This window comes from Macrosteles quadrilineatus, unplaced genomic scaffold (genome assembly GCF_028750875.1).
Source record: "Macrosteles quadrilineatus isolate MER2022 unplaced genomic scaffold, UCM_ALF_1.0 Scaffold_6__1_contigs__length_79288215, whole genome shotgun sequence".
Taxonomy (NCBI): Eukaryota; Metazoa; Arthropoda; class Insecta; order Hemiptera; family Cicadellidae; genus Macrosteles; species Macrosteles quadrilineatus.
The window spans coordinates 16,822,956-16,845,804 of record NW_026542599.1 but is presented as its reverse complement, the minus strand read 5'-3'; the positions used below and the strand labels follow the sequence as shown (position 1 = coordinate 16,845,804).

Here is a 22,849-nt window from a genome sequence, read left to right as displayed (position 1 = left end):
CAATTTTCTTTCTGTATAGTAGGGCCTACAGGGTGGCACAGTAGAAATACGGTAGTCAATGTTTGTGGATTAAAAGTAATACAATGCAAGATCATTTTACTGGGTATCCTTAGTATGCAGTTTGTCTGCAAGGTTCACCACATACTTGCTGTGGATCAGTGTATATTCTTGGAAACTGTGAATTTAGTGTCACCATATAACAAACACACATTTACAAATTACAATCAATTTTATAAACAAAACTCAACTGCATACAATTTAGTTTTATTATACTGTATTCTCTTTGGTTTAATGTAAGCAGCTGCACTCTTCTGTAGGCCACACCTGGACATTGGCAGACCTGTTTGATGATGAAGCTGGAGGAGGCAGAGTGTCTGTGGGGTTGGCAGCACTGATGTTTCTAGTATATTGTTATGTGCCTTTATCTCTTGGTACATGGACAATGTCAAACCTGTGCTCTTCTATAGGCCACACCTGGACATTGGCAGACCTGTTTGATGATGGAGCTGGAGGAGGCAGAGTGTCTGTGGGGTTGGCAGCACTGATGTTTCTAGTATATTGTTATGTGCCTTTATCTCTTGGTACATGGACAATGTCAAACCTGTGCTCTTCTGTAGGTCACACCTGGACATTGGCAGACCTGTTTGATGATGGAGCTGGAGGAGGCAGAGTGTCTGTGGGGTTGGCAGCACTGATGTTCCTAGTACAGATAGTGTTATATACCTTTATCACATGGTACATGGATAATGTCAAACCTGGACCTTACGGCAGAGCCAAGTCTCTGCTATTCATTTTTCAGGTTAGTGAAAATAGAGATAGTTAGGTGGAACTAACTTTAACTATTCCTAAAGTTGATCTGTAGAGCTCAAATGCCTAGGCTTCAAAGAGGTCTGTTAGGATATAAGGTTTTTCCGAATGTTAAAAGAGTAAGTTTAAAAGAGTATATATAAATAGGGTGATTTTTCTTCTGAAGAAGTTCTACGTCAGGACAAAATATTTGTGTTATGTACTTTCTTTTATTGCTTATATATTAGCCTCTGGACTCTTAATCTCAGGTTAATCTAGGCAAAAGCCCAGAATCGTTCTTCACATTACTTCAGGCTAGATGTATGCATTGCGCAATTGCGGCATAGAATCCACTGGTGATTTAGTGGGATTTGAACTATTGACCTCAGGGACCAAAGTTCAGCACCCTACCACTAGACTATCTCGCTCTCCTAGTATCAGAAATGATAATAATAGTACTAAATCTAGTATCTGACAGTGATCATAAACTTAACAAATGTGTATAAAATTAGTATCAGTATCAGTATCAGTATCATTCTTAAAAAAAACCTCTGTTTACAACCCAGAGAAGTTTATAATTGTGAATAATACTTTTTTTTCTTCCTTGCACCCCCGACAAATCTAAACCCAACCCTCTAATGCACTTGGGCTCGGGCCCACCAAACCATTTATTAAGGCAGCCGTGATTATCTATTTGTACAATTTCGATTATAGGTATGGCATTATAAATTTGCCTAAAATTATATTAGCTTGATAAAACCATTGAAACATGGAAACTCACTAATGTTCATTAAACACTGTTTTGCTTGTTATTTGATTCCAGTGTTTTAAGAAAAACGACTATGATTCAAACTCATCACAAGCGAGAAGGAATCAGAGAAATTATGAAGAGCCACCTAATGGTGTTAAGATTGGTATCAAAATCCAGAACCTCCGCAAAACATTTAACAACAAAGTTTTTGCTGTAAAAAATGTGGATCTGGACATTTACGAAGGCAACATAACTGCTCTATTGGGGCATAATGGCGCTGGGAAAACTACCACAATGTCAATGATTGCAGGTTAGTAATATCGACATATTTTAAAAGGTTGTGTTTTAAGCCTTTTAACAAATTTTGCGTAGGGAATAAGATATTACCTAAGGTCGGAAGGAAAGACCTAGACCCTGTTTAATCGACTTCGAACTTGTTTTCAATTTTGCTAATGCCTTAAGCAGCTGTTTAGTAGGCTAAGTAGTTCAATTAATTATTTCGTCTATTAAAATTGTGTTTGTTAGTGTACATTAATATCGTTATGTCAAACTATTGACAGTAATGCAACAATAAGCTACAACTGATTAAATCAATTGATAAATAATTTTGATAAGTGCAATTGCTTACAATTAATGTTTACAACAAAGTTTACAACAGCAGATTTTTACTCACTAGGAAATAAAAAGGCTTTTTACTCTCTAGGGAGTAAAAGAGCTACTTTAGACCCACAACGCATGAATAGTGGGAGTTTTATTTGCATATCTTGTATACAAATGCTAACAGCATGGAAACACAAATAAACTTGAGTTCTGTTGTGTTCCGCAGGTTTCTTCTCGCCATCGGGAGGTCAAGTGATAGTCAAGGGGCGCAACATATTTGACAACATGGACGACTTCCGCAGCAATCTCGGTATTTGTCCTCAGCACAATCTGCTCTTCCAATTCTTCACTGTGCTTGAGCATCTCGTCTTCTTTGGAATGGTATTTTATTTTATTAAATATGTTTTTAAATTTTATTTCGGAAACTTTAATGTTTTAAGCTGTTTTTGTACCAGAGTTGGGGAAAACTGTTAAGCTTAAAGTGCACATTGCACACCTTTCGTGAATATCTCTTTCGGAGTTAAACTGGGACCTGGGTTTTGCGTTTTTGCTAAAAACTGGCAATATTGTGAACTAATTGTGAGTATTAATTTATTTTATTGATAACTAGTAGCCTATAGATTTTATTAGAGGGATTATTGCTTACATTATCCACCACTTTTATTAAAAACAAGTTTTCATGACGTTTTAAAATCTAGTATCTGATTCTGCCCTTAGGGGAGAAAGTAGTTTTGATTGTTATTCTTATTCTTCAGCTGAAAGGGCTGCCGAACAGTAAAGCTGAGAGGGACGGCCTTCAGTTACTGAGGACATTCAAGATTGATGCGAAGAAAAACGACTTGGTGTCAAAACTGTCTGGAGGGATGAAGAGAAAACTGTGTCTATGTATTGCTCTGATGGGAGACCCTGAGGTAAGGCGGAAATATTTTTCCTCGAGAATTATTTTTTTGATATCTAAGAATAGAGCCCACAATGAAATTATGTTTAGCAGATTTAGCATGGTTGTTGGAGCAGAGGCTCGACCATCCTACACAGATCAATCATGGTCGGATAACACTTAACAAAAACCATCTTAAACAGGATTAAAAAACCATTGAAATTTAAAAAATGTTCCATTGTCCAACCTGTTCAAGATAAGTTTGTCTTCCATTGAAACAGCTGTTTTTAATTTTAATTGTTTATTAGGAAATTAATATATTTTCCAAATTTGATCAAAATATGTTCATAACGGAGCAAACTACAACAGTTCACTTATCTTATCCCCAATAAAAATTACATACAAATTGTCTTTTAAAATTTTCTCCTTAACATGAAGTTCAATGAAAATGCTTCAACATACTGAATTATTTGTTTTAAAAATCTACCAAATGATTTGGAAAAAAATAGCAAAATTTTGTGATTTTAGTGTCAAAAATGCAAAAATTTGATTTTTACCTTATAAACCCCCCTTAAACATCTGTTCCCATTATCGAACAAAAGTGGGTTTACACGTTTATACCAATTTTCAACTAATTTACTTATTAATACCTAATTAATACTTATATGGGGAATTTTCCAAAATCACACTTGAATACCTCCCTTGTAGCAGCAAACCTAGTTATTACCTACAATACTAGCTAATCAAAACTAATGTGATGTGAAAAGGATATAAATGTGACTTGTTTATGAAAAAATTTCAGTGAAAATCCCATCAGGCAAATGGAAATTTGTTTAATTGCAGGTGTGACGTACTTTTCCACACTGAAACATGTAACACTAGTTTACATGCCAGGTTTAAGTACCACGTGCTATACAGCACATTTAGTTTCCGGATAGGCCTCAGTACGGAGATTTGGGTTGGCCTTCCGGGGTTCGCGTCAAGACGTTACCTTCACACTCAGCCGTGCCGTCGCCTTGGCTGAGGTTTACCGCGTCGAAGATCTCGAGCATCTGGTTCATCACACAGATGTCGCCGTAGTCCGGATTAATCCTCACGGACCGGTCACTGCCCCTTCCACCGCAGTTAGACGTGGTGGCCTTCCATGGAAGCTAGTCGCCACCCCCGAAATCGTTATCGTGTTCAGCACACGACATCCAGCCAGGCACTTGGGTTCTGCACACCAAGTATGGGTTGACTCCGTCTGCCGTTGTAGCCTGGGGTCCACTGTCACCCTCCTGTCGTCACAGCCGCAGGCTGAGGCTCATTCCGCCCCCCCCCCCCCCACTCGTCGTAGAAGGCTGGGGCTCATCCGGCCTCACCTGGCCGTCGTTGCAGGCTGGGTCTATTGTGACCACCGTTGATGCTACTGCAGACTTGGGTCATACTTCCCATCCGTCGCCGCTGTCGTCTGGGCATCTGATTTCTCACACAAACCCCTGTCGGTGCTGTCGTCTGGGAATCCGGCTCATCGCACGGATCCCTGTCATCGCCGTCGTCGTATAGGTATCCTGCTCGTTGCAGGGATACCGGCGTTGCCGTCGTTTGTTCGGGCGCCATAAATGTGACGTACTACGTGGGGGCTTGAGACTATCGTATGGGAATCCGGCTCATCGCACGGACCCCTGTCTCTGCCGTTGTCAGGAATCCTGCACGTTGCAGGGATACCTGTCGTCTCAGTCGTAAGTGTGTCCTCCTCGTTGCAGGAACACTAGTCGCTGGTGTCGTATCGTGGGAATCCGGCTCATCGCACGGACCCCTGTCGTTGTCGTCGTCGTATGGGAATCCGGCTCACCGCACGGACCCCTGTCACTGCCCCTTCCACCGCAGTGAGACGTGATGACCTTCCATTGTCGTTAGTCGTCATCCCCGAATCGTCTACATGTCCACATGTAGCCCCAGGAGAATCTGGTTCAACACAGATCCCAGCGTCTTAGCGGTACCTGGGGAGCTCCGCCTGCCGCTGTAGTCGGGGTTCGGATCGCCCACCTAACGTCGCAGCTACTACGCCTTCACTGCAGGCTGGGCGTCCATCGTGGCCCCAATCGAGACTACAGCCGGTAGTCCTCGGTCCTGTCGGTCTCCGCCTCCGTCCTGGGTGTCTGGTTCTGCACACAGACTCGTGATGTCGCAGTACCTTGAACTTAGCCGACTCAACCCGCCACTGTAGCATAGGGTTCGAGCTCACCCGTCGACCACGGCTACAGGCTGAGGTGCGTTCCACCCCCCCACTCGTCGTCATAGGCTGGGGCTCTGCCATCCTCACCTGGTCTTCACCGCGGCCTGGGTTTTCCAGCCCGCGCGCCCTATATCGGTACTACAGCCGGGGAGCCTACTCGTACGTTTTTGTCGCTGACGTCCTGAGTGTCCGGTTTCTCACACAGACATGTGTCACTGCCCCGTCCGCCGCAGTGAGTCCCGTGGTGGCCGTCCGTTCGTAGTTGTCGTTTGCCACCCCCGATGTGAGCTTCTTCTTGGGTTTACACCACGCCAAGATCCACCACAACGGTTCAACACTCGTTGGGTACACGTTGACCAAGCCCCGGTTGTCTCGCTGACCGTTGTTCTCCGTTGCAATGGTTGGTTTATCACGCAACCACTGCCGCTGGATAATCAATCGAAGTACACTGAAGCTGGCCAACAGCGTGATGTGAGTTCCTCTGGTTGGTTTATCACACAACCCCAGCCGTTCGAGAATCGTCGTAAGCTGGCTGACTGCTCTACGTCAATCTTCCGTCCGCTAACGAGTCGCTGGTTCCAGTGTCGTGAGTTGGTCGTCACCAAAGGTAGGTTCAACACACTACCACAGCTGCCGAAGACACGCTGAGTCCACACCGACTCGCCAGTCCCAGACGTCAAATGGTTTCACACCATAGGCCAACGCTATCCAATCGCACCAAAACAATCCCATCACCTGTCGTAAACTCATGACATAAAAGATTAGAACACATTCAAATCATTAAACATGAAATTATACTCAAAGGGTTAGTCACAGATTATCTCACATGACACGAACCAAACATCGTTAAATAGAGATTAAATTACTAGTTAGAAGGAAATAAAAATGCCTTGTTACTTTAAACGAAAATAGCTAAGGTTGGAGGCAATTCCAACGAAGCAAACAAACCCCACTATTAATAAAGTAACTAAGGCCGAAACGAACTATCCACTTCTGGTTTCCATTCATCTCTAACATCTTTATGGCAAACACGTAGTTTGAAACCATAAAACAACGTAAAACTCAGGCCTAAGGCCACTACTACCAACACGCCATGCGTGCCGATCGGGACGTGCTAAACTAGCACAACTAATCTTAGTAGTCACTGGCTACTACTAATAAATTCGTATGATGAGATTAAATTGTTTTGGGCTTACTGAAATGGATTAAAAATACACTGGCCTCGTAATATTTATTCGTTACGTTATGGGTTTAACACACCATCGTAATCAATCCAACTTTGCCTAAGTCCATTGGTTTAACAGGAGTGAAAATAAAATCTAGTAAAACTGACATTAAAAACTAGTATTTTACACCCTGGCAATAATTAACTCGGTTTACCTTATCTATTGAACTATAAGACTTACAATTTGTATTGAAGAGTCACACGAGTTAACTATGCTTTACCAATAAACTATTACGACGATCTCGGTACTCTACTTTAGTACGTAAGAGCTCTTGAGATGATCGCTGTCGTAGCTGGTGAGGAACTCTCCTATCTCGTGGCTGGTGAGGAACTAACTTTCTTACATGCCGTCTGAGGGTTCCTCGGTTCATCCCTCTCGCTCCCCTCTCTAACAAAGTAGGGGGCTCAGCTGATCCTAGAACGTCTGCTGTTTGCTAACCCGAAAAAAGCTAAATCGTCAGTCGCTCGAGCTGGTTGTTCTTGTTGACTGTAGGTTATGTTGTGTTTGTTTCACACGACAATGAGTTTTAACTTCAAGTTGTCGGTTTATATTATTCACTCCGCATTTCCTCACATCTTTGAGACGGATTATTGGCCTAAGGCCATGATCTGCGGGTTTACTAAGTGTAGAAAGTTTCTTCGAAGTACCAAGCCGGGTTGAGCCCTAGCTTGCGAAACACATAGCTGGTGAGTCAATAAGCTATAAAACACTGTATAAGGTTCATATCACGCTCATACAGTATTAATAACTCTCGTTCTACACTTATTTATTACCAAACACAACAGTGTATCATGCCTATAGTTACTAGTGATGTTATAACTAAGGTTAGCCTTCTAACCTATAACCTTAGTTAGGGCTGGTAGGCTATGCCTAGGCATAGCCTAGACATAGGAGTAGGCTAGTTTGACCCCCCCTCAAAATAGGCACGTTACACAGGTTTGCTGTGGTGGGGTATTTACGACTTGAAATACCGGTACTCTTGTTATATACTTTATATTGATTTTCAGATTTTGATGTTAGATGAACCCACATCAGGCTTGGATCCAGAATCAAGGAGACAAGTTTGGGATATATTGTTGGTATGTATGACTTTACTGTACCAGCTGTGTTTAACATTTTAAATAAAAAAATCCAATATTTCATAAAGAAAACTAACAAAAAAACTTATTGCGGCATTGAGTTCAGCTTTAAAAAAAGTGATTTGAAATAATGGGTCACAACACCACCTCCATATTTCAAATAATTTATCACATTTCAAAATGATGGATCCAAAATGACAGAATAAAAATTACATCAGTCATAACCAAGTAAAAATAGGTCGACAATGACTGGTGGTGTTTATTTATCTTTATCTAGCACTATTTTGAGATTATGGTCTTAGTTTGTAAATGCTCAATGTTAAAAGGAGCTAAAGTTCAGATTTAAAAATAAAGTTAAAAAACCCCTCATAACTTATCAATGGATCAAGATTTTTAAAAACGGTTTGTGGCATTGTAATCAGGGTAAAAATATAGTTTAAAATAATGGGTCACAACCTCACCCTAATGTTTGAAAAAAAATATTTTGCATCCAATATGGTGAATCCAAGATGGCGGACAGAAATGACCACTTTGTCAAAATGGAGTACTTATACTACCCAACAATGTTTGGAAGTGGTCTGGGATTCATATTTTAAAAAATTAAGAAAAAAGTGGAGGGGGACAATTAAAACTCACCTTGTATAATATTTTTCTGTTTGTGAAGTTGAATTATCTCTTTCAGGGTTTCAGAGAGCAAAGAACAACAATAATCACGACTCATTTCATGGAGGAAGCAGATGTTTTAGGGGACAGAATAGCCATTATGGATCATGGACAAGTCAGCTGTTACGGTACTACAATGTTTCTCAAGAAACTCTACGGTAAGTCTCAAAGGAAAAAATTTATTGAAGTGGTGGCCAGATATAGTTCATCAAATGTGCATATGAGTGCACCAGTTTTGATTTCATATATACTTTGCTGGATAAATAAATACCTATTTAATTTTATTTCTTTTGCTCTATGTTTGCAGGCACTGGTTATCATCTCAACATATCAAAACTGGAGACTGCTCAAGTGTCTCCCATTACAAGAGTGATAGAACAATACGTGACCAGGTAAGATACCTCACAATAGAAACCTCACAGGTTATAGAACAATGTGACCATGTGCAATAGAACAATATGTGACCAGGTGAGCTGGAACAATACATGATCAGGTTAGATGGAACCAGTGCTCGATTTATGGGGGAACATGGCGGAACAGAGTTCCAGTGCATCTCTTTCTGAAACATAAATATATTGGCATAAATAGGTAAACAAATAGGTACAAATCACATTAAATAGGTTACAGTTCCGGCACATAATTTTTTTAGAAATCGAGCACTGAATGGAACAATACGTGATCAGGTTAGAGGGAACAATATCCGATCAGGTTAGGTGGAATAATACGTGATCAGGTGCGATAGAACAATACATGACCAGGTGAGATAGAACAATACGTGACCAGATGAGATAGAACAATACGTGACCAGGTGAGATAGAACAATACGTGACCAGGTGAGATAGAACAATACGTGACCAGGTGAGATAGAACAATACGTGACCAGATGAGATAGAACAATACGTGACCAGGTGCGATAGAACAATACGTGACCAGGTGAGATAGAACAATACGTGATCAGGTGCGATAGAACAATACGTGACCAGGTGAGATAGAACAATACGTGACCAGGTGAGATAGAACAATACCATGATGAGCCAGATCTCTCTCTGTCAGTGACCAGATGAGATGGGCACTGATTACTTTTATGTGTGACTAGAGAGTCTAATGGTGATAAGTTAAGTTGGGCTATTAAATTCTAAAGGCAATAACTGAACCAATACAGAAAAATATGAGTTAACGCTTTTTGAGCCTGAGGGAACTCTGGCGATTAGCTCAGTAGCTCTCTAAAGTCGCAATGTATGCCGCCACTGTCGCTTTAGCATGGTGATTGAGCAATACCATTTTTGGACTATTTGACTGAGGTATGTAAAAAACCTATTATTGTCTTAACAATATAGTCCAGGAGCCGAAAACATGAATCATATACTTCAGGTTTGCCACACATATTTCATGTTTCATAAGATTACCATTGATGCATTATTTAACGTCTGAAATGTTGTTAGTGCCTCGATGAAGGTGTCGTCGCCATCACAGCTGAGTTTCAACATAAAATCTAACGAGTCGCCACAGTTCCCCGCGTTGTTCTCAGCTCTAGACAGCTGGAGAATGGAATTGGGCCTGACAGCAGTTAGCATCAGCTGTACAACAATGGAGGACGTCTTTCTCAGGTAATATTTTAAAATATTGTTGGTGTGGCTAGATCATTTATTCACTATGTATAGTTTTGCAAAAGATGGCTCAGGGATGGGTTTTTTTCGGGGTGGATATATCGGAACGCCAGTCTTATCTTAAGTACTGATGTTGTTTGGTACAGTAAAAATACTGATATTTTATCCAGGCAGGACAAGAACATTGCACTTACTGAAGAAGAAGCTAGTAGTTTCAAAAATACTATAATAATTTATATTTTTGTAGTTTAAATTATTTTTTCTAACTGTTGTTTTACGTATGTTGTGTTGCCAACCTGGCCGACTGCACTTCTGGCCAGAATATTGTATTGTATATTGTAACACTCTCAGAAGACTTTTGTAAGCATATAAATATAATTTGAACTTCACAACTTAACCAGGGGAGTTTTTTCATTTTCACCATGTTTAGAGTTAATTTATTTTTATTTTTAATATTTCGTTGTTTTAATATATTTTAAGCATTTTTTTTACACTTTTGTTCTTTGTCCTTAGTGTTTTTTAAAGAATGCTTTTTGACCATACTTATTGCTGAAATATTTACTATTTAGCCAGGTGTATTAATTTAAATTTATGCTCAGTTGTAGTTGTAAGACTAATACGTCTTTGGCATATTTAAATATTTTCCTTATTTTCATTTAGAGTTGCTGAAGAAGAGCCAGATAACCAGATGGAGTCAAATGTCCAGACTAATGGGGGACAAGGCAAGTATTCTGAGAATCTTCTAATTAAAAAATAAAACATAACTTTGCATGGATAACTTCTATATAATCCAATCTACTTTTAAAGTCTTTCCGAGTTATTGAAAAATGGTCAGTAATGAAATGTTTTTTTGTGTAATCTCATAATAAGGTGTAGGCTACAAAGACTCAAACTATAATTTTAAGTTTTATCCACCAGTGGGCATATTGGGTCTTAATCTGTTAAAAGAAAAGCACTACCAATATAAAAACAAGCATTGAGTCTACTATTACTCATTTAAAGTAAAGATTTTTCTCCAACTAATACAGAGTATTTCTGCATACATTTGAAACTTTATTTATTCTACAACTACATATTTTACATTATTACAAATCCTTTTTGAGATTCTGATATATCCTATTTAATTTTGTCTTATTACAGCCCACAAATACAAAAAGTTATCTGGATTGGGACTTATGTGGCAACAGCTTAAAGCACTAGTTGTCAAAAGGATGTTGGCCAGGCTTAGAAGTTGGATAAGCACATTGATTGTCGTGAGTATTAAAAATGAAACAATTTTCAAAAGTGTTTTAGTTATTTGTTCATTTTTTCAATATTATTTATAGTAGATTGAAACAACATTTTCAGTAACCCCAACTTTCTGTCACCAATTAGAAACTGGACCTCTTTACCTAACAAGCTAAATTGACAGCTGTTCACCTAATTCATACAGAACTTTTTTCAAAATCAAATTTATACATCCAAACTGAAAGATACTTTTATTTTGATTTACCAAATTTGATTTTCAGATTATAATCCCAGTCCTGCTAACGGCTTTGACGATCAGAATGACTATGAAGACAAATCATTCTCCGGTGCAACCTTCCCTTCGGATCAGCTTGAACTCTTTCCCTCAAGTCCATGTTGCTGCCTCCTCTGAAAGCCCGGCAATAGGGTCCGCACTTCAACAGATTGTTACGTCTGGTGGTGGTGTCTATGAAGCTATTCCCAACAACGTAGACTTTAACGATTGTGAGTGACGTTCTTATTCAGTAGTTAACTGTGTTTTTGTCGAAACGCTGTAAATCTTTCTAAGGGAAGGTTGTGAACCCTGGTCTTGTTCTGTAATCCAGCTACTTGGAGGTCACGGATTGTGGATATTTATAGGCATGCACTGTGTAGATACTTTGTTGTGGATTAACGTCTGCACTAGTTTGTACTACAACTATCTGCAGTACTATCCTAATAATTAGACCAATCCGTTGATTACAAGGCAAAAATTTGGTTCGTATTCCACTATAAAAAGTAGGTCCCTTAGTTGCCATTGGCTGTATGGGCAATTATTTAACAGCTGTGTCGGCCTTAGTACAAGATGTAACAAGACTACAAGGTCACTCCACTCATCCTACACTCATCTCCAATCATACTTGGCTTAAAATACCTATTACAGTATTTATGGTCGCCATTTCAGAATTAGTTATTAAAAGTATTAAAACTGACTCTATATTGGAATAACCAAAAGACTAGCTGTGTTCAAGTAGCTGGATTTTTTAGCCAAACTACAAGCTTGAGAGTTTGAGCACAAAGTTGTAAAATCAAGTTCAAGCCAAGCTTTCATGAACACAACTGCATAAATCGCCTGGTCAAAAAATATTTGATCTTCCTGCAATCCAGTGGAATGCATTGGAGCCATTTTTTAGAGCTTATAAAAACAAATAATTTTGTATATTGAAGCGTTGTTGTACATTCAAAATTTAAATTCCTAGGTTCTAGGTTATTCTTATGGAAAAGAAGACAACTGCTGTCCTTTACTCGTTTATGCATGTTGATAAAATTTGTAAAATTTATTTGTAACATTCTATTTTAATAAAACTTTTTAGGAAAAAAACACTTTTTACCTTCCCTGTAGCAGCAAACCTAATTACTCATTGTCCTTCATTTTAATTTAAAAGGGAATCAGTCTGACATTTTTAAGGAAATATTTTAATTTTAGTGTAAATTTTAATCAGGAAAATGGAAATTCACCTAGTCCTCAGGTTTGCTGCAGCTGGTTTTCTTTTATCCAAACAGTGCTCATAGGCCTTTTTCTTTTCTGTTACAGATTTAATCCAGCAAATAAAGAAAAACTTAGTACAGTATGAAAGACAGATGATAGCTGCATTCAAGTACAACAGCAGTACGTTTTACGGTGGTTACGGTTCCATGTTTGTACACTCTTCTTCCCTGGTTCTCAATATGATCGCCAATACTCTTCTACAAGTGAATAACGCCAGCTCTAGTATCACAACTTACAACCATCCAATTGTGATTGAGAATGGGGTAAGTGTTGTTGTTGCATGTGTTTTAGAGTTTCTGGTCATCTGCAAGACAGCGAAGTTAAGTTCAAAGAACACTTAACTTAGGAACAGTTTTCTTACTTTGCTATCCTAATAAATAAATAAATACTGTACTGCAGCATCTAAAATTTTTTTTTAAAGTGTATCTTAAATTTAAGGAAAAATTAAATATTTCGTAGACCCTATGTTTTGCAAAATCTTTTTGCTGTAAATTAAAGCAGTTTAAAGTTGATTTATTATTCTTTAAGATGTATCATTTGTGTCTTTGCGACAGCGCAGCTGAGAGTGGCTGTTCCCGGAGAGCAGACAGTCCAAGCCGCAACAAATAGTCTGCACTCACATATTAGTTTACATGCGCCTTTGATTCACAGTCCAGGGAACCGCATGGACGATACTGTGAAAACAAGTGTACTGGGGCTTGGATACGCAAACATAGCGCATCTGTTACATGTCTAGCAAACAACAGCTTTAGAGGGAAAATCTATTTGCAAAGCACTCTTGCATTCTATGCAATGGTTCAAAAAATAAATTGCCGTTCCCAGTCTTTTTGAAAACCCTGTATATAAGGGATGTCTACTTCAGTACCAGAAGTAATTCACATAGCTTTACCCAGGGAAGCGGGGTTTTCCTGGGCTCGAGTTTCAGAATACCAGCAGTTGACTGGTGGTTACGTTATTGTTTCTAGAAAACCTAAACCCTACCAGAACCAAACATTGACAAAACTCCAGAAGCTGCATCACCAACACTTCAGAGGTTTGCTTACCCAAAGCAAGACCATATCTCAAAGAAGCCCCCAAGACCAGATGAGGAACACCAGGCCTAATTGTGGGTCCTAATGTTGAGATGAGGATGACCAAGCGCCCTAGAGGTGCAACGGTCACTCCACCCTTGGCAGAACAACTTTCAAAGATGGCCAGAGGTTCCCTGTAGGTCGGATGAGGGTAAAGTCGCAGGAGTATTTCACCAAACACCTTCAAACTCTGGGAACCATCATTGACTATGTAAACAATCCAATCAGACTGTAAAGATCAGATTCTGGATTGCTAGGGACTTGGATTGATCAAAAACAGCCAGGTGACGAACCAGATGCTAACGTTGGGCAAAGCTCCTAACCTAGTCAAAGACATGGGCATTGGCTTACCTAGTTAGCAGCAAGTGGAGCATGCAAAGTAAGCTACGGTTGACGTGCTGGATCCTGAGTCTGCCCCTCTAAAATACAATACAATTCACAGCACTCAAAGTTATCAGTAAATATATACAGGTTTTTACTATTTTTGTAACCCAGTTGATTTTACACCATTGAGTGATCAAGTTATGCTATGTTATTAAGCGAATAGATCAATTAATTTAGCAATCAATTAGCATGCAGGTGTGTGGTTGCATCCAATTCGAAGAATTTTTCAAAAAAACTGTTAAACAATTTTAAAAACTGGGATTTGTTTGCAGGAAAATGTTTGCGACTTGGCCAATAGTTCTGTACTACTGATAATGCAGTTTCCAAGCTACGTAATCTTACTCTCTCTTGGTTTACTGGTTGTTACAATGAGTTTCATCTCATTTCCACTAAACGAGAGAGTGTCAAACTCCAAACAACTTCAGCTCATGAGCGGAGTGTCGCCACTTCTCTATTGGATGGTGAATGTCGTATCAGATTACATCATTTACTTGATAACGATGTTACTCTGCATAGCCATGGTGTGCGTGTTTCAAAAAATGGACATTTACACGTCTTCTGGATACATGGGTGAGTAGGTTTTGACAGATTGTAAAACCTAGAGTAAATATTGGGAATGTTTGTGAATTTCACCTACAGCGAAGAAGGTATTAGGGTAGGTGACATCGTAGACTGGGGCTGAATTAATTTTTCATTTTGATGCCCCCAGAAGCCAAAAACACAATCCGTTCAAATTCATGTTTATGTGAAATTCGCTAATATCCCCTGTATGAACAATTAGGTAAAATGTAACCCAGAATAAATTGTATCCCCTTAAATCTTCTGATTGGAATTGCCTTTAAAAAGCATATTCCTTATATAGAAAATTAAAAAAAAATAATGTCAGAGTAAAAATAAATCACCATTGAGTTTAATAAATCATAAATCCAATGTTTTTCATGTCCTTGGTAATACAAAAACCCAAGGTTCTGCTGTACAATGTACATCAAAGTTGATGTCTCAAAAAAACACTTTTCAAAACTTGTGAAAATCTTTTTATTTTATTGTACTGTAATAATGACTGTTAAATAGTCGATACTCATAATTATTATTTTGTAGAGTAAATTAAGGACCTATTATTGATTCCATGAAAGCGGATTTTATATTATTAACCTGTATAATTTTTTTCTAGGAACGTTGATCGGTGTGTTTGCATTGTATGGTATCAGCGGAATAACATTTGCACATTTCTTCAGCTTCCTAGTCAGTAGCTCTATCAAAGCTTCAGCAATATTTACTGTTCTCAACCTAATAACAGGTTTGTATGTGATATGTTTACACCTAACTGTAACACAGCGAAGTAAGATACAGAGGATACAAGCTTATGGGACAACCGCTCTTAGCTGTTGTAAGGTAAGGCATAAATGTACTTGTACCGAGCAAGGAAGAGCTGGAATGGCGATGGCCACATAGGCCTATTGTTGTATAGTGGTTGTAGTGCAAAGGGTCTTCCTTAAGCGTGAGCACTGTAGTACGTGATAGCATGGGAGGAAGGAGAGCGGAAGGGGACGACGAATAGAATTTGCTCCAGACACCAGCGACTGATGCTAGACACCACTTAAGTGTACCGGTACCATTGGATGTATCCTCTCTCTGTATCTTACTTCTCTGTTACAGTAACATTTTTCTTGGTTCAATATTTTTGGTTTGGTAAAAAATATATCTCTAGTCAGTATATACGCACCTACCGAAGACTCAGAGGATGAGGATAAAGACCAATTTTACACCCTATTAGATGAAGTGGTGGGAAAGTTACCAAGCTTTGATCTAAAAATCGTCTTGGGGGATGCAAATGCCAAAGTAGGGAGAGAACAAATTTGGAAACCAGCCATTGGGAATGAGAGCCTACACCAAGAATCAAATGATAATGGATCCCGTCTGGCAAGTCTTGCACTTGCAAATGATTACAAAATTTCCAGTACAATGTTCCCCAGAAGAGACATACACAAGTACACTTGGACATCACCAAATGGCGTGACCAAAAACCAGATTGATCATGTACTTGTAGATCAACGACATAAAAGTTGCATTACAGATGTAAAGAGTATTAGAGGAGCAGAATGTGGGACTGATCACAGTCTAATCCTAGTCAAGGTAAACCAAAGAATAGCTGTTGAAAGGAGGAAGGAAGAAATACAAGAAAGACGAATAGACACCGAAAAGCTTAAGGTTAAACCGATAGCTGATGAGTTTAGAATAAAACTAGAGAATAGGTTTAAGATTCTAGAAGACTTAGATAAAGATGAAGATGTCAACAGTACCTGGAATAATTTTAAAGAAGCAGTCCTAGATTCGGCAGAAGAAGTATGTGGAAAGAAAAAGAAAAAAAGCAAAAAACCTTGGTTTGATTGTGAATGCGAACAAATGTTGGAAGAAAGGATTAGGAGGAAAAATGTATGGATGAATAGCAACAATGAAGAAGACAGGTTGATGTACAACCAGTCAAATAAGGAGACAAATAAATTCCTGAGGAGGAAAAAGCGACAATATATTAAGAGTTTACTAGATAGGGCTGAAGAAGAAAACACAGCAAACAATGCAAAAGATTTTTACAGGAAAGTAAGATTTTTAAAAAAAGGATTCACCCCTTGTACATATGGAATAAAGAATAAGGAGGGGCAACTACTAACTGAAAGTGTCAAGGTCCTTGAAAGGTGGCGCGAATATTTTGAGGAACTGCTGAATGTTGATGAAATCACCCCGACAGAAGAAGAAAATCAAAACAATGAGGACATTTACTTTTATGTTGAACCCTTTATCGAGACACCAACAAAAGAAGAAGTACAATATGCAATTAAGTCCCTGAAAAATGACAAAGCTCCTGGAAGAGATGAAATAACAGCAGATATAATAAAGAGAGGAGGAAACATAATAGTGGAAAAGCTGTGGAATTTAATTACAAAAATATGGGAACAAGAAGAAATGCCAATGGAGTGGCAGGAAGCAGTCATTATCCCTATTCATAAAAAGGGTGAGAAAGAAGTTTGTGATAACTATAGGGGAATCTCACTGCTTAGTATCCCATATAAAGTTATCTCAAAAATTATTTTAAACCGTCTAGAACAATACTCACACGAGTTGATAGGTGAGCATCAAGCGGGGTTTATGAAGAGTAGATCGACAACTGACCAAATATTTATCTTAAAAGAAATAGTAGCCAATTATTGGGAGTTCAATAAAGAATTTTATGCCTTATTTATCGACTTTCAGAAGGCTTACGACAGCATAAGAAGGGACAAATTGTGGACACAGCTAAGAAAATTCGGCATACCGAATAAAATTATAGCCTTAATTAAAATGAGTATTTCAGGATCTAAATGTTCAGTTAGAATTGATGGCCACAACTGTAACACCTTTAAAGTAAACTCTGGTGTCAGACAAGGAGATGGGCTATCACCGATCCTATTTAATTTTGCCATTGAAGAAGCTCTACAGAAGGTAGCAGAGAAGAACATAGGAGTGAAAATAGGAACCAAAATAAACATCTTAGCCTTTGCAGATGATGTGGTTATAATCACAGAAAAACTAGAAGATCTGAAGGCCTTAACCGAAGTATTTATGAAAGAAACAGAAAAAGTAGGCCTAAAAACAAACGATTCAAAAACTAAGTACATGCACTTTTCAAGATACCTGGATAATACTGAAGAACCAATAGAAATTGATGGCCATACATTTGAAAAAGTCAACAGTTTTAAATACCTAGGAGTAATTATATCCAACCAAAATACTGATGAACTAGAAATCCAAAGCCGAATAAATTCAGCAAATAAATGTTTTCATGCTTGCAATAAATTACTTTCATCAAAATCTTTGTCCCGGAAAACAAAAATCAGGCTGTACAAAACAATAATTTGCCCAGTTCTCCTATATGGATCAGAAACCTGGAAATTAAATAAAAGAGATGAAAAGAAACTAATAGTATTCGAAAAAAAAATTTTAAGGAAGATTTTTGGACCAATATTCGAGCTAGGAGAATGGAGAATAAGACACAATAGGGAATTAAGGCAACTGTATAATAGCACAGATGTAATTGGAGAAATCAAGTGCCGAAGAATCAGATGGGCTGGTCATATATTAAGAAGAGATGAAGATTGTAGACTGGGAAGAGTTTTAAAGGGAAACACTACAGGAAGACGACCCCGGGGAAGACCTAAGCAGAGGTGGTGGAAGCAAGTGCAAGAAGATTTGGAGAGAATTGGGGCAACGGAGGATGATGCGAAAGACCGGTTGACTTGGCGAAGATTTGTTGGTGCGGCCAAATATCACCTCCGATATAAATGGCCCTGGGAGTAAGAGTAAGTAAGTAAGTAAAAAATATGTTGCTTAAAAGCACAATTTTTTGGGCTATGACGTAGCTGGTTTAAAATGGATAGTTTGAACTACCTAATCAGAAATTTTTATTGCGGAAAACGTTACATATACAGGGTTAGTAAAAAGTGGGGAGACCCCCTGTTATTTTTTTAACGGCCCATTTTAGAAAAACTAAACTCGGCACGCCTTTATGTACTTCAAGTACTCATAACATGCCAAAAAGGTGTGTAGAGTTTAGTTTTCCTAGTGTGAGCCTTTAAAAAATTTACAAGGGGTCTCCAGACTTGGAAAGCTGTAAGTTAATTTTAACTTCTGAGAATTTCAATTGGCTGCCATTTTTTACTGGATTGAGATAGAGACCTCTAGTTTGCGTTGTTGGTTTTCTTTTATCAGGACCTTCAAAATGAAGGGTCACTCGATGGGTCTTTGTGTTTGAAATTTTTGAGTTTCCCCCAAAATCCCCAACTTTGGGGGTGTACACCAAGTGGCGGTTATGCCCAAAAAGTACTTCATAACATGCCATAATGGTGTGCCAATTTTAGTTTTTCTAGTATGGGCTGTTAAAAAAATAACAAAGGGTCTCCACACTTTTTACTAACCCTGTATACATGTAATTTTGATTACAAATAATGCGTTATGTTCCTTATTCTAAACAAAATAGTGCAACCCCCCATTGCTGTAACAATTACTGTTCAAAAGTTTTTGCAACTTTGGTGATTTTTCCCTATAAAATATCATAGTTACTCCAAATGCATCCCTTGATAAAGGTTATTGATAGGCTTATAGGAGAAAGTATGAGTCAGATTGTTGATACCATTTATTTGTATTTGTTAAGATTAATTGGTTCGCTTTTTAGTTTTTACGCTCTCAGTTAATAAACAGAAGGTAGATTAATTTCTTCTTGAGTTGATCCAAGTAGTTTTGTATATGTAATTGACCACAGACAAATTTAACAAAATACTTATTTTGCAGGAGTATTTGCTGCTGTGTTCCTGATTATCTATGGATTGATTAATTCTGATTTTGAAATCTACAGATATATTTTGAGCTTTAACCCTGCATTTGCTATGACTTTTGCACTTTCAAATTTACTGTCTGCAATGTACATAGACGGAACCTGCAATCAATGTGGTTCTACGTGCAACAGTAAGTATTTAATTTTTAATTTTATGTAGGCTAATTTTATTTACTTTCCTTAAATATTTCCCTAGATAAGTAAAATAACTCTCTTTTCTGTCCTTGTCGTGAAGCACAGGTCATTGTTGAAAATCCAGCATCAAAAATGTATGTGTATATAAAAAAAAAAAAAACTGTTAAGCTTTCATTTGTTTCATTTTAATTTTTCATTGTCATTTTTACTCTCCCTCCCTATACATAGTATGTGGAGAAACTGGAGAAAGTATTGTTTTTGTCAACACTTTTGAGTTTGAGTGTTGAGTGGATATATCCACTTTGGAATATATCCCTGAACCCAAAAAAAGTAGTTTTCGAAGTGATGTCTGTGCGTGTGGATGTGTACAGAGCCACAGACCACACCTGTTTTCCGATTTTGATGAAATTTGGTATGTAGGTACGGATCTATAGTATCTCCAGGAATCTTTTAATTTTTTCTTAATTTTGATTTTTAATGGTGATATTCCCATTAACACCCTTAAAATAACGGAAAAATTGGATTTTCTTTTCTCAAAAATGGTCTAAACAATTTTGAAAAAAATTTAGTATGTTATAGTTGTTTAAATTCTGAAAAAAATTGTACAACTCACATTTATGTAAAAATTACAGTTCCAAAGTTATTGCAACTTATGTTATTTTCCTATAAATTAAAAAAAAAAAAACAGATTTGAGAAAAATATCGGTTTTGACTAAAATTAATGTGTTATGGTCCTTATAATTCTAAACTAAATAGTGCAACCCCCCATTTCTGTAACAATTAGAGTTCAAAGGTTATTGCAACTTTCGTGATTTTTCAAAATATCATAGTCACTCCCACCGCTTATCCATGATAAAGGTTGTTGGCAAGCTTATGGAAGAAAGTATGTGTCAGTTTGCTTATACCGTTTATTTACAATTATATTTTTTTCTAGGTGTTGACCCTCTTCAATATTACCAAGCTGGGAAAGAGAGAGGAAACGGCCCTTTTATTTTCAATTTGGGAGTGTTGGATTCTATAATTTTTTTGGCTGTTGATGCTGTACTGTACTTCCTTGTAGTAATGATTATTGAATATGGCGTCATGAAGAAACTGTGGTTTTTCATCTCTAAACTTTGGATTAAAATGGATTATGAAATGTTAGAAGAAGACAGTGACGTTCGGATTGAAAAGGAGAGAGTACTATCATCAATGAGCGTCAGAGGTTAGTAACTTTTAAAATTATTTAATCAATGAAATTATTGGTTAGACAGTCTATTCTGCAGTTAAACTCGATTATGAATATTTCTTGTTTACGCCAAAGAACAAATAGAATATCATCTTATCTAAGCATGAGACCATAAAGCACTTCATCTGAAAAGTTGAATTATCGCACACCCCAGACAGTTGTTTTATTGATAGGCCCTAGAGATTCAGGTGTCCGATGAAAGCCTGTAGTCCTAGTCTTCCAATTAATTCCTCCTCGGGAAGGTATCTACCTCCAAATTGCCAAGACTTATGCTTCTAGCATCAGAGAGTTTTTCACAAAGAAAGAGCAGAGCAGGTGATCTGCTGTCTCCTCTGACCTACTGCAGTGCCTACAGATTGGTTCACCATCAAACAAGCCCAACTGTTGTAAATGTTTCTTGAATTGCCCATGGCCAGTTATTAGTTCCACTGTTAGTTTAATACTTCGCCTGTCTAGCCTCAAAAAGGCGCAGGAAACCCATTTAGAAGGATTAAACAGAGTAAGCTTGTTAACCCTAAGGGTTTCAACCCGTCTACGGTGCTTTTCATTGGCCCATGACACAATAGAGGTGCAGGCGCTTTTTCGTGTTATACCACAGAAGGGTTGTGGACCAATCATTGTTGCTGCTGAGGCAGAATTTCCCAATCTGTCTGCGGCTTCATTTCCTTCAATGCCTGAGTGTCCAGGCACCCACAGGGCCGGATTTAGAATTTTTGCGCCCCTAGGACCAAATAATTTTCCGCCCCCTAGTCTGGTCACAGTTACTTTCCTTCAAACCTTTATTAAAAACTATATCATGCCCATAGGCCTAAGTTATTTGCTTGAATACCACTCCTCGTTAGAATCATAGCAAGTTTTTTTGAAGAGTTGACTTGTTTAGCCTTAACAAAATGCCGTCTTAAACACTTTTAGCAATTTTATGCCTTTAATAAATGCGTTTGTGGCCGTGGGACTGAAACAAAACAACTCAACCCACCGAGCATTCCTGCAAAAAAAAAACATGACCATTGATTCCAATTCCATCCAAGCCCAAAAAAAATGAACTCCATACAGTACGTGATACCATAGATTAAACTCGTTTAGTAGATTTGTCATCATTTTGGATTAGCTGAAAACAATTCTTGTTATTTAAGGAGTATTTTTTATCTATGTTTAAACCTATTTTATCCTAAATAAAACGATCTAATCATCAACAATAGGAGGTCGTCTCCTGTTTACATTACAAGAAATTGAAACACACATCATACAACTAACCCTAAAATAATAGAAACAAAATTACGTCAAAACTGTCCAGTGTCAAGTGTCACCAACATGAACTAGACATGAAACAATTTTGAATTACTGTACCGGTAAAAATGTCATAAGAAGTCGACTTGAGTTATATTTAATCTATGGTCGTACTGCATCTAGGTTATATTTCCAAATCAAAACAGAGCAATATCCCGGCCAACCTTAGGTCTGAGGAGAAAATGACAGCATTAATGGTGCTTTGGAGGGTATTGAATTTTTCTAAAATCTAATGCACACTGAGATTAATATTTTTTCGTTAATTTTAAAGGTAAATTCATCGTTCTCTTAACATTCAACATAACTTATTATATATTTTAACTTGATCCTACAGATTGTTGTAAACTAATCAAAAGATTAGTTAATAACTTTTCTTTTGTGAGTTGATGGTGGTAACAATGTCTATCACGCATGCGCCCCTAATCATTCTGAGTAGTACCCAGCCCGAGCCAGCATAGTGGCAGTGCAGTGGCAAAACGATGCGTAAACCCCTTGGGTGCTCCTACAGCCTACTCCCGTATAACCAATGTTCGTTACCAATTTTGTTACGAAATTGATGCGTAATTCTGAAAAATAGTTTAAATTTCCTAACAATTATTTCTTCTCATGAACTTCAGAATCACAATGCTTTGGAGTTTTTTTTTTTATCAACTATGAATATTTATTTTTGTTTTTAGATAGGTAGCCAAGGTATAAAAAAATGTACTCTCGGCCGTGCGCCCTCTGGGACCTTGCGCCCATAGGCCCGGGCCTACCGGGCCTATTGGGAAATCTGGCCCTGGGCACCCAGCAAAGCGTAAGATCATTCCTACTACCCA

At 38.1% G+C, this 22,849-nt stretch overlaps 1 protein-coding gene across 1 annotated transcript in view; it reads left to right on the top strand.

Annotated features, from left to right (window-relative positions):
• LOC128996300 (retinal-specific phospholipid-transporting ATPase ABCA4-like) overlaps positions 1–22,849 on the top strand; it is a 47,954-nt gene that overhangs the window by 16,637 nt on the left and 8,468 nt on the right. The window contains exons 8-23 of the mRNA XM_054421535.1: positions 618–799; positions 1,610–1,847; positions 2,364–2,518; positions 2,893–3,048; positions 7,466–7,537; positions 8,220–8,358; positions 8,508–8,592; positions 9,643–9,807; positions 10,468–10,529; positions 10,948–11,060; positions 11,316–11,538; positions 12,608–12,825; positions 14,289–14,586; positions 15,188–15,313; positions 19,339–19,512; positions 20,451–20,720. Of these exons, the coding sequence (XP_054277510.1) occupies positions 618–799; positions 1,610–1,847; positions 2,364–2,518; positions 2,893–3,048; positions 7,466–7,537; positions 8,220–8,358; positions 8,508–8,592; positions 9,643–9,807; positions 10,468–10,529; positions 10,948–11,060; positions 11,316–11,538; positions 12,608–12,825; positions 14,289–14,586; positions 15,188–15,313; positions 19,339–19,512; positions 20,451–20,720 (2,676 nt within the window). The remainder of the gene's footprint in view (positions 1–617; positions 800–1,609; positions 1,848–2,363; positions 2,519–2,892; positions 3,049–7,465; positions 7,538–8,219; positions 8,359–8,507; positions 8,593–9,642; positions 9,808–10,467; positions 10,530–10,947; positions 11,061–11,315; positions 11,539–12,607; positions 12,826–14,288; positions 14,587–15,187; positions 15,314–19,338; positions 19,513–20,450; positions 20,721–22,849) is intronic.